The sequence below is a fragment of the Leptonychotes weddellii genome, chromosome 11 (genome assembly GCF_054177405.1).
Source record: "Leptonychotes weddellii isolate Sample4059 chromosome 11, ASM5417740v2, whole genome shotgun sequence".
Lineage (NCBI taxonomy): Eukaryota > Metazoa > Chordata > Mammalia > Carnivora > Phocidae > Leptonychotes > Leptonychotes weddellii.
This window is the reverse complement of record NC_138379.1, coordinates 22,885,172-22,897,821: the sequence shown is the minus strand read 5'-3', so window position 1 is coordinate 22,897,821 and position 12,650 is coordinate 22,885,172. Positions and strand designations below refer to the sequence as shown.

Below are 12,650 nucleotides of genomic sequence, written 5' to 3'. Positions count from 1 at the left end.
CTGTGTATTTTCATAAATGCACGTGCTGATGCAAGATTCTAGAATGTATATACATATATCACGTTTTAAAAGGCTCAATGTGGTTTTAATGGTAAGTCTGTTTCACTAATACAGTACTTACACTTTACATGGTAGTTGATAATTTGTACAAGGCAGCCAACTAACCACTTCTAACAACCCAAGAGAAAATTTTACTGGATTTATTTTAGTGTATTAAGTAACAATTCTTTATTAATCTATATGCTGACAGAAAAGAGGACTCCAAAATATTAATCAGGTACGACCTCTACTGGTAACTTACATGTACTGTCAGGTCTAATAGACTTCTATTGAACTCCTACTATAAAGATCTATCATTTCAACTCAATCACCAGGGGCAGCGCCTACTTGGAAATTAACTTGCTGAAGGCTCTCAGAATAGGGGCAACAGTGAGGTTGAACATCTCATGGAAACTTCAATTCTGCTTAAGCAGTGTCTCTGATAAAGTCTTGACTTCCTCTGCTGTCAATTTTTCTCTCTCATACGTTTGAAGACTCAGTGAGAGGAGTCGCTATATTGGAGAGAGTTCTGAATAGCAAGGAGCACCTAGCTGGTGATGTGGGAACTACTGGGAAACCTGGGATGTGTCAGTAAAAGGCCTTTCTGGCCTCACATATCCAGCACTCACTATGCCTCCGATTTCACCTCTGACCACTGTCCCCCGGCCACGGCCCTCCAGCTACACTGGCTGTTCTTCACACATGCCAAGCATTAGTATGTTTATGTAACATCAGGGTTTCAGGGCCTTTGCACTTACTATTCTTTTGCTTGGAACATCCTTCTGCCACATATATCCACCTGGCTCCCTCTACTTCTTTCAAGTCTTAACTCAAATGTTGCCGAGGCCTTTCCCAACACATCTTTATATCAGAACAACTGAACAGGACACTCCTTATATATCCTTTACTCTGATTTTTCTCCAGAGCACTTATTACTACTTGGTATAACTAGGTAGTGTTTATTTGCTACTCTTGTCTCTTCCAACTAGAATGTAAATTCCAAGGCAGAGGTTTTTTTGCTTTTTGTTTTTTAATTTCCTCAACTTTCTTCTTTTTTTTTATTGAGGTATAATTGACATACAACATTACATCCATTCGTTCCAAGTGTACAACATGATTTGATATTCATTTGATATTTGTATATATTACAAAATGATCACCACAGTAAGTCCAGTTAACATCCGTCACCATACAGTTACAGAATGTTTTTGCGTAATGAGAGCTTTTAAGATTTATTCTCTTAGCAACTTTCAAATTTGCAATGCAGTATTCACTATAGTCAGCGTGCTGTACAGTACATCCCCGAAGGCAGATCCTGGCTGTATTGTTCACTGCGTTTCCCCAGCACCTCGTAGGGACTCAATAAATATTTGTTGAGCAAGCAAATTAATTAATGTGGGAGAAAAAAATTGTTCTTTAGGAGTTGTCAAAGGATTGTCACTTAGGATTTATTATAACACTAATAACAGCATTAACAACAATCAGAGAAAATATACATAAATATGACATGATATTCCATTATTTTTATTTTTTGATTTTTTTAAATCTAGGGAATGAAGACTTTAAAATTCAGAAGGTTCAAAAGGGGCAAGGGGGAAGGCTTAGGAAATCCTAAAACATTAAATTCAGGTAGTATGATCATTAGTCATCTTATTGAAGAAGAAAACAGAAAAAAATGTTAAAGAAGTCCGTGTGGCTAAAGAGGGAGACTGCTGATGTCAGATAAAAGTGTACATACAGAAGCAGCAGACGGAAAGAGGCACACACAGATAAGAATGGAAATAAGTAAGCAGCAGGAACCTCTAAAGTGTCCAAAAGCAAACAACAAACCACCTAGAGCAAGAAAAGGCTTAAGAGAAACCAAAAGTATATTTTGTAGTGACATTCAAAGTATAAAGCAAAACGAAGTATTAAGTACAATAATTATCATATGGTTAGGGCACAAAAAAGGAGAACAATTCAGTTTCCATATCAAGAAAACTAATATTTCAACAGAAAAGGTACAATACAAATACAACACCATACAAATACAATCCCCACTGCCTCTTTCATGTTGATTAGAAGTAAGTCCAGAATTCTCATTTCTTTGTATTGATATCTCATCCTTGAGAGAGAGAGAAACATTTTCCACAAGGCAGGTCAAAATTTTATATGCGTATTTGTGGTTGGGAGGAAATTAAAACTCTAAATAAGTAAGAACATAGTTAAGAGGGTTGAACATGTAATGAGTTTATTATTATAATTTAAAATTATAAATTTAAAAATTGTAAACTTTAAAAAAAGAGTAAGTAAATACTATAAAATTTCTCAGTTTTCATTTCTAACATGATAAATACTGACATAACCCACATCAACAAAAGTTCTTTGGAGTCCTCAACAACTTAAAAGCTTAAAGGAGCCATGAGACCAAAAAGTTTGAGAACTGCTATCCTAAATTAAAGACTACTTTATACCCACCCTAACAAACATTAAAAACAAGTCTCACCAGGATCAAGCTGACCCCATAGTAACTTAACTGCCTGCCCAAACAAACCTCAACATTCTTTACACTTTAGGTCAGGAATATTAGCAATTTTAGGACAAGAAATATTATCAAAGAGAGAGATTTCATAATAATAAAAGAAAGCACTTCATTAAAAAGACATAATCATCCTAAGCATATCTGCATATAATTATAGAGCTTCAACACACATGAAGCATATCTGATAAAATTTAAAAGAGAAATAGACAAAACTGTAATTATGGTTGGAGATTTCAACAATCATCTTTCAGAGAACAAGGACCAAAGGAAAAAAAAAATATATATAGAAGACTTGAAAAACTGTCAACCAATTTGAACTTTCATTTATAGGTAATATTCCCTCAATTAGCAGAATATACATTCTTTTCAAATACACAGGGATTAATAATCAAGACAGACCATAATGCTGGGACATAAAACCTTTAAAAGGATTGAAATTACACACAGCGAGTTCTCTAACCATAACAAAATTAGAAATCAGTAAACAAAAGTTAACTGGAAAACCTCCAAATGTTTGAAAATTAACACATTCCTAGAAAACTTACAGATCAAAATTAAATTACAAGGGAAATCCCAGAATATCTTGAATTAAATGTTAATGAAAACAACACATCAAAATTTATGAAATACAGCTAAAATAGTGCTTTAGAGAAAAGAAAGGCCTAAAATTAATAATCTAAACTTCTACCTTAAGAAGCTGGTAAAAAAGCAAATGAATCCCAAAGTAAGTAGGAGGAGAGAGATAAAGAAAACCACAGAAATCAATGAAATAGAAAATCAGGCAACAGTAGAGAAACCCAGTGAAACCCAAAGTTGTTCTTTCAAATGACTAACAAAAGAGATAAACCCCTTAGGTAAACTCATCAAGAGAAGATATAAATTACCATTATTAGGAGCAAAAAAGGACATATGACTATAGTTCTTATGGCCATTAAAAGGATATCAAGGGAATATTATAAATAATTTTATGCCAATAATTCAACATTTAGACAAAATGGACAACTTCCTTGAAAGACACAAATGACCAAAAGTGGAATAAGAAGTAGGAAATATATGAAAGAAATTAAACTATTTCAAACTTTCCCACAGAGAACTCTAGCCCCAGATGGCTTCACTAATGACCTGTATCAAACATTCATGGATGATAACCAATTTCAGACAGAATCTGGACTAGTCAAAAACAGGAGACTGTTACAAGAAGTAACAAATTCCTAGTACTGGAAATACACAGTAGAAAGTATTCCTGCACTGGGAGGGAAGCTAAACTTCACTTCCAAACCCAGACGATAGATCCTTTTCACCAGATATGCAAGCATAATGGCCTAAAGTCTCATATCATCCTTCTCTTTCCAAACTGGGGTTGGGAATGTGTCAGCTCTGGGTCAGACTAATCCTATGTCCATCTTCCCAGGAGCCAGAGGGCCCTTTCTGAACATTCAACACCTACCACTCAGTCACATTCTGGATATGTGAGTCATAATTTATTTCTATTGTATAGCAGGAGCCTCATAATTCTCTTTATTCATTTTATAATCCATAAGATTAGGGTACTGCCACTATCATAAAGTAATCCTAAAAGTGAGATTTTAAAATTATACCTAGTTGACTTAGGAAATGATCCCAAAGAGAGATGACTACAAAGAGGATTTAACGGGTAGACTTGCACTTTTAGTAGTCTCTCTCTAGGACATTTGTTATTATTTTACAAAATTGGGATTTTTAGCAAAAACACTGCAAGAAATTGCTTTTCTAATCTTAATGAAATAAAATAAAGCCTATTTTAACTGGTCTAGTGTGGTGTTTCTCATTTGGCCACAGAATTTTTTTTGGAAACGGTGGAAAAGAGGCTGAACCTTTAAAACCAGTAACCTCTCTACATGATACTATGATGGTGGATACGGGTCATTATACACTTGTCCAAACCCAAAAAACGTACAACACCAAGAGTAAACCCTAATGTAGGCTATGGACTTGGGGTGATTATGATGTTCCAATGCAGGTTCATCAACTGTAACAAAAATACCACTCTGGTGGGAGATTGATGATGAGGAAGGAAGTCTGTGCGTGCATGGGGGTGGGGGGTATTTGGAAAATTTCTGTACCTTCTGCTCAGTTTTCTGTGAATCTAAAACTGCTAAAAAAAAAAAATGACATCTATTAAAAACAAACAAAAAAATCAAACAAAAAACAGCTAAACAGAGTAGAGTTATTCTGATTGAAGTGTATGGAGTCTAGCTTACTTATTATTCACCACCCCCACATATTCACATATTTCCTCAGAATCTCTAGGGTTCTCTGGAACACCATTTATAAACCATTTGTCTGGCTAATCAACAAAATCCCTCTGTGGAGTTAATTCTACAAAGCATGGAAATCAGTCCCAGAGGAAAATTTAACTCACCAATCGGGCTATAGACACCCTGAATGTTGGACAAGCCATATGGAATCGGGGAATAGCAACATTAAAGATCTTGTCTTTAAAGTAAAGAAAATGGAAGGTATAATATCCTTCCATATATCCTGATGTTGTAGAAAATGTGGTACAACTTGTGTATTCATATACCCGACCTGGGCTGATGATTGGAAATTCACCTGCAGAGAAAACAGTAATAAGAAACCAAAGTATAAAACTCAGTTCTTCATTATAGTAAATAAAATATGTCCTCTATGAGATTATATAAACTATGTTAAAGTAAATGCACAATTAGAAAAAAAAATCTAAAGCGCCCCGATAATCGAAATCTTTTAAAAAGCTAACAGTCAATGACAACCAGAGCTAATGATGACTGAAATCCACAAATAAGAATCTGTGCTACTGATTTTAACATTTCCCCCCAAATTTCAAAAAGATGACCAATATGAAATTTATTTTCTCTTTCTGCCCTATGCCTGGTAACCCTACAGAATATGACAGTGAATAATTATCCAGCTAAAAAAGATGATGAACTTAAGAAGCTAACAAGGAACTCAGGTGATCCACAGAATGGAAAATCAATCCCTGAATAACTGTTTGCTGTAATTTTATTTATTTATTTATTTATTTATTTATTTATTATTTTATTTATTTGACAGAGAGAGAGAGACAGCGAGAGAGGGAACACAAGCAGGGGGAGTGGGAGAGGGAGAAGCAGGCTTCCCGCCGAGCAGAGAGCCCGATGTGGGGCTCGATCCCAGGACCCTGGGATCATGACCTGAGCTGAAGGCAGACGCTTAACGACTAAGCCACCCAGGCGCCCCTGTTTGCTGTAATTTTAGAAAAGTTCATGTTTAAGGTACTAAACTAATAGGATAATGATCTTTACACATTATATTTATGAAGCAAAGTACTGGAGTTACAAGAAGCCCAGAATCTATGATATCTTTCACATTGTAAACATAGCTATTAAAAGATACAGTCTTGGAGCGCCTGGGTGGCTCAGATGGTTAAGCGTCCAACTCGTGATTTCGGCTCAGGTCATGATCTCATGGGTGGTAAAATCGAGCCCCATGTCAGGCTCCAGGCTCAGCAGGGCATCTGCTTGAGATTCTCTCTCTCCCTCTGCCCCTCCTCCCAGTCATGCTCTCTCTCTCTCTAATAGATCTTTAAATAAAAATAGTCTTATCCACTAACTACATTGTGCCCTTTCCAAGCTGTATGTCACATATATGCTCTCCAAAATGTCTTAGAGGCACCTGATCTATAAACCCAAATCTTGAGTTACATACATACCAACTACTCCAGGTCCTTGAACTTCTTCTACATCACCTTTAGCATTTGTTATTCTCCAATAGCGACTGTCCAACTGACAAGCCTTCTCAGGAAGTGCATCCTTTGACATTTCAATCCTGGAGAAGGAAATGGGGTGGTAGAGACACAAAGCTGACCTGATTTGGTTTCTTTTGCTTAAGAGCTAAATTATTTGGACTAAAGTCTGTGTTAACCACCTATTTCTGAAAGTTCTCAAAAATATGGGCCTGATTAGCTTGACTCTCCCACATAAATGCCTTTACCCAATTTGCACACTTGACTTGCCGAGAATCAACAATAGAATGGGGAACATAAAAATGTATGAACACATTGGTGATAATAATTTTTTGCTCTTCAAGTAAAGATCAATGTACGAAATGCTTTCCAGATAAAGTGCAATAAAAAATTTTAGTTTTCTTAAAAAAAAATTTTTTTTTTAAAGATTTTATTTATTTATTTGACAGGGAGAGACACAGCGAGAGAGGGAACACAAGCAGGAGGAAGGGGAGAGGGAGAAGCAGGCTTCCCGCCGAGCAGGGAGCCCGATGTGGGGCTGGATCCCAGGACCCTGGGACCATGACCTGAGCCGAAGGCAGACGCTTAACAACTGAGCCACTCAGGCGCCCCTCTTTAAAAATTTTTATTAAAAAACTGAGACTGAAGACATTTGCCTTTTTTCCATTAACTTCTAGAAAGCTCAAAGAAAAATGTCACCAATCAGTTACTAGGATTACACCTTGACTCTTTCCCAGTACTATTATTTCCCCCCTTTCTCTAGGAATCTGCTGTCTCTTATTTTCTTTTGGAGTACCCTATAAGCAAGTGTCAGTGTTACTATTCTAAGCATGTTTCAATCTTACATAGGATCTGAATTAAACAATTAAAATAACAAACATCTATACATGTGTAACTGGACATATCAAAGGCTGCATATAATACCAAAATCCTAGGATGCTCCCTGGTTAGTATACATAGCAAAAATATTCCAGTATGTATATATGCATATATATGTATTTTTTAAATATCTGTAATATATCATAAATTATATAAAAATATATCTAAAAACAAAGTATTCTTAATATTTTAAAGCAGTGAGTTATCTTTATGGCATCGCACAGAGTATTAAAGTGAATTTAATATTTGTTTTTTATTTAACCAAATTCAATGCTTAACACCATGCCTAATATACAGGCAGCACCGATAAATATTTGTTAAGAGTTTTAATCAATATAGACAGCCTAAGTGAAATTTAAAACGCCTGGTTTTATCTTGAACAATTTGATAGCTTCTAAATGCAACTCTTATAGACAGCTTTCATGATGATTATAACTTAGTGTCCACCTCACGAAGTACCTGGCACAATTCTTTAAACACAGTACATTTGCAAGAAATAACTTAAGTAACTTGGAGGTTACTGTAAACTCAAGGTACTAGATTATAAAATTATACTTTATAAAATTATGTAGTATTATACTAGATGATAAAAAATTTTGTTATCCACCTTCCTCCACACCTCGGCAAAAAGCTGTCTTTCAAAATATGTCTGATGGACCATGTCAAAGGGGGCTACACCAACACATCGACAGGCTGTACCCCATTTACATCTCTCACCTGATTCGGTATGTGAAGAAGTAGTGGGGCGGGTGGACAGAGCTAAGTTCTGGCAGAAACGATGTAGAAACTGAAACGGTAATGTCCCCAGTTGTTGCCACACACTCTGGATCATGAACATATCTAGATAATTTTAAAACATTAAACATTTTTTAAATCAACTAACTTCAAGTCTATAAGATAAAAGATTTCAAGATACAATGCAAAATAGTTTATATTTTACCTTACGATCAAAAATTTAAACCATATTTGGGAACTTAAAGGTATAGTCCTATGATGCTTAGAAGAAAATTATAAATTACAAGCAAACTAGAAAACCTTGGAAGACTTCAGACCAGTAATGACAGCATCAAGGCTCAATGATCAGTGGTTCAAATAATGATTCAGCAATTAAACTGGAAACTAAAAAGAGCTTATCTCAGTTTTCAGAGCCAGGGAACTTTTGGGACATCTGAAAACAGTGGCTCTGACAATAAATGTGTTGGTATGTTATTCTAGAGACCTCTAATTTATAATTAATCTATCATTTCTGCCAACCAGGCTACTGTGAACCAATATGACCTCTAATACTATCTATAATACCTGCATGTTTCATTTACAGATGATATATAATATTCGCCAAGAGTTAACAGTTACTGACTTGCTATTCATGATAAATCCATTAACTGGCAAACAGTCTTTTTCCCCCCCAAAAAGAAACTATGTATAAAAAGAAACTATACCATAGAGCTATAACTTCGAAATAAAAATCAATTTATTCTCTGGATCCTTCAAGATAAGAAAAATATTGGCTATTCAAGTGTTTGAATGTGGCTTTAAAGTGGGACTAACACCGTGGCATTTAAGATAATGAGAGGTTCTGTTATTAACCTTCTTTGAAACTTCATCTCAAGATGTGTAACTAATGTTTTTTTCTGATTTACAATCATTTTAGTCCTGAGTGAAATACCTGAAAATTTGGTCTCTGATGATTGGGAAACCACCCGATACAACATTGCTGACATAAGAAGTAAACCAGTCAGTAAAAGTAGCACCTATAAACCAGGAAGGGGTGGGGAAGAAGAAAAGGACAAGTAATTTTTGTAAAATCTATACAGGAAACAATGATAATTTCTCTATGCTTAAGATACGAGATCAAAACTAGAAACACTTATAATTCTACTAGTCCATTATCAGGTCAATTTCTATTCTCAATTCTATCCATCTCATTCCTAACTACCTTGCTAGGGAACCCTCCATCTACCTTCAAACTACTTTTTACATTTATAATTAAATAACAGATTTAAATTTTATTTTGTGCTGGTACAAGAATGAAAAGCCTTCTTCTGTCTGTAATTTCTAGAACATACGGAACAAAGGAGAAACACATACAGCTATGTCTAGGAAGAAACTACAGGAAAAATATCAGCACCTATCCTCAGACAATCAGGGTATATACCCTTGGCCCAGGTACCTCCTGACTCATGCATAAAGTTCTGGCAAAAGCCAGGCTCAGCCCGGGCATCTAACAGGGGTATGGCACTGTACAGTTCTGGGCATCAAACCAATCCCGAAGTAGTCTAGTTGTACCACAGCAGATTCAAATGCAGAGTGGTTCTCCATATTCTCAGTGACCAGCTCAAAGTCCAGTCCAGACCAGACCACACATTCGTGATCTAGTGAGTGGCTCACTGGACAAGTATTTACATGAATTATGTTTACCCCTTCTAGGTAAAACAACATAACTTTCTCAGACCCCCACATCTATTATTAATACAATCAGTGCCCAGCAATATTAGTCCCTGAATCAATGTTATTCACTGAATTTCTCTGTAATGTTGTTTCTATTAACACAGTTCTCACACTCTGCCATGCTGAACATTGGAGCTAAATTTATAGTATTTACTTATTACTCTATTTAGGGAATAATAGAAGATACAATTTAAGCTTGGGTCTTAGGGTTTATAGCTTTAAAATTTTAAAGGCATCAACCGAGAGAAGGTAAGCTACAATAGTTGGCTCTTTTCTCAACATCTACTAATGAATGGCCAATTCTAATCCTTTAATTATTGAATGTTCTATTTAAATGATTACCTACCATCTATCCACTCTGAACAAGATACTAAAGAGGCACATGAATAAGGTCATTAAAATTCATAGAAGCTACAATTTTGTTTTTAAAACTAGTGATTTCCCTATAAAGTTTAAAACATCATTTTGTATATTTCATGGAATAAAATGTTACAGTAAAAAAACCACAAATTTTTCATGGTTTACATAAAAATGAAATTGGCATGGTGTATTTTAAGGTACCTTAATTTATAATAATACACACCCAAGTGTGTTCTTTAAAATGAGGACAGTCTTTTCTATGCAGTCTTCACCACTCAACTTACCTGAACACAGATTCTAGTTTTTTCAAATATCTATTAATAATTCACTGAATACCAGGAGATTCCATCTTGTGTTTTACCAAAAATTCCAAGAGTGTCAAAGTTCGTTGAATCAAGCCGGATTTTTATACATCCCGAGGTAGTTTACCTTTTAAAGTAAGCCTGTTATCTTGCCGTCTCTTTGGTAGCACTAGGGTTTTATCAAGGCAGCTTAAAGGAAGCCACTTTCTTGTCTCTCCTCCCAGCACTAACATCCCATTTCACCTCTCCTCCCTCAGTGCATCTCAAATCTTTTGCTTTGCTCTCTTATTCCAGGAGAAATCCCAGCTACCAGAATTGTATTCATCAGATCTTAGAACCCTGCTGTAGCGGTGGGGCCTTCCACACCATGTCAGACCAGCACCAAACCAAGAGTGAGAAACTCACAGAGCTTAGCTGGATGAACAGCAAAGGGGTGAGCTGCAATTGCAAACAAACTGGATTGTTCTCAAAATCCTATGAGAAATACCTTGGAAGGCCAAGAAAAAGTAGTTGAGCCAAAGAGTTCATGGAGCCCAGTTTATACTGGTCTCTGAAGACTGCTGTTCTCAGATCTCTAGTGATTTATCAGTATTTTCCCATCATCGGCACCACAAATTTAGGTATAAAGTTGTTTTATCTATCTGTCTCCAATTATGTATTAACATGATTGATGGAAAATGCATGCAATGTGTAAGGTAACTATATACATACTCATAGTAATTCTATTCATTCTCCTGTTCTACAGCAAAGTCCTAAGCACAAGATTATATAGGGCATGGCTTTTTTTCCAAGTAGAAAACAAATTCACACAAAGTACAAGGGCTATTCAAATGAGAGCCTAGATACAGTATTTTATAAACCAGCAAACTTTAAGAAAGACAAGTATAAATTGCCAGCTGATCAAGTAACTGCAAGATTTTTACCAATTTAATTTTTTTAACCAGGAAGAAGAAAGGAAAAGGAAGACTATTTTTTCTCCTACCTATGATAAACATGTCAATAGCAGCTGGATTCCGAGCCATTTGGTCCTAGGTGAGAAAAAGAATATTGTAATTGAGAAAAAGACATTTTACTTAATTTCTCATTGTTCATTATCTGTATCCTTCCCTGGAGACAAGGCAGAATAGATAAAAATAACAAGTGCTCTAACCAACACTCGGGCATTACTCATACTTTTCAGTCCCTGCTCTTATGATTTCTATATTTAGGTCCTTTCTAAAAAGAAGAGTGCCAGGCACTTCTCAATAACAGTTAAAACACTTATGTACTGCGATTACTGTTACAGCGAACTAAAAAATTACCCTTTAGTTAGGAAGTAAAGGTTAGAACAATTTATTCATAAATTGTTCAAGAGACCTGAACAATTCTAGGTTGGTCACTTCTCTCACTAAGCCCTCATCCTACAATCTTACAGAGGTATCAAGTAAAAAATGAGCTAAAATGCATGAAAATATTTAGGAAAAAATAAAACTATGGAAGCTCTTTAAATATTTTCAATGTTATATGGAGTCACATGTCTCGGGTATCTATGATTTTCTATTTTAAATTCCTCTTTTAAGTTAAAAGTTCACATTTTGGCAAAAATGAAGCCAGAAGATCTACAACTGAGAAATTACAAAGAACTGAAGAAATAAGAATGAAACCAAATACCACATTTTCTGTGATCATATTTAAATCTTAACAAAAGCCTCCTAAAAATGGATCCACACTTCAGCAACTCAACTATGTAATGAAGAGTTTAAAAAGTTTCTATTGCACTCGGAACTTGAGTCAAATGATGTTCAAAAGCTAAATTTTTTAAGTTAGAAATGTATATTATAATTACTTCAACATATCGCTTTAGTTTTTCTTAAACTTAAATTGCCTTAACACATATCACAGCCTTCCCTCTGTGTGCACAATGGTTTGCATTGTTTGTCCACAGGTAAAATTTTCCTTTGGCATTCCATAATGTCAGAATATTATGACTGAATATTAGCCCTCTAATTAGATGGGTCTATAATCAAATTGTATAATGCTCTATGCCCATTCTACAGCCCTGAAAACTCCTACTGCACACATTTATACACTCATCAGAACATATCTTATAGCCGCATTTAAACACCCTTCCTACTTACTGGACATTGGTAAAAAACTTCATTTTTGTTTCGGCCCTCCGCAGCTTCCACTGCTATGTACTGACTCAAACCAGTATGTATGCAAAAAGTTAAAGGGAGACAGTATTTCAGTCCCTGTCTCTGCTGGAAGCCTCCAGCGGCTGTATCGACGTCTAACAAATCCTCCGAACGATAGTGATTGGACAGCGCCATACTTCCCAACAACCTGAGAGCACAGACAAAAATTTAATCAATTTCAGTGC

The 12,650-nt window shown here is 35.5% G+C and overlaps 1 protein-coding gene across 3 annotated transcripts in view; it reads right to left on the bottom strand.

Moving 5' to 3' along the window:
- The window catches only part of FBXO3 (F-box protein 3), a 32,485-nt gene that overhangs the window by 1,313 nt on the left and 18,522 nt on the right, over positions 1-12,650 (bottom strand). The window contains exons 5-11 of one of the 3 annotated variants that reach the window (XM_081798367.1): positions 12,409-12,613; positions 11,274-11,319; positions 8,848-8,932; positions 7,899-8,021; positions 6,270-6,385; positions 4,962-5,152; positions 1,469-2,143 (exon numbers count right to left, since the gene is read on the bottom strand). In XM_081798367.1, the coding sequence (XP_081654493.1) occupies positions 1,925-2,143; positions 4,962-5,152; positions 6,270-6,385; positions 7,899-8,021; positions 8,848-8,932; positions 11,274-11,319; positions 12,409-12,613 (985 nt within the window). In that variant the 3' untranslated portion in view covers positions 1,469-1,924. Of the gene's footprint in view, positions 1-1,468; positions 2,224-4,961; positions 5,153-6,269; positions 6,386-7,898; positions 8,022-8,847; positions 8,933-11,273; positions 11,320-12,408; positions 12,614-12,650 lie in introns of those variants that run through there. The other 2 variants (XM_031020509.2, XM_006749366.3) reach the window with 2 other exon arrangements.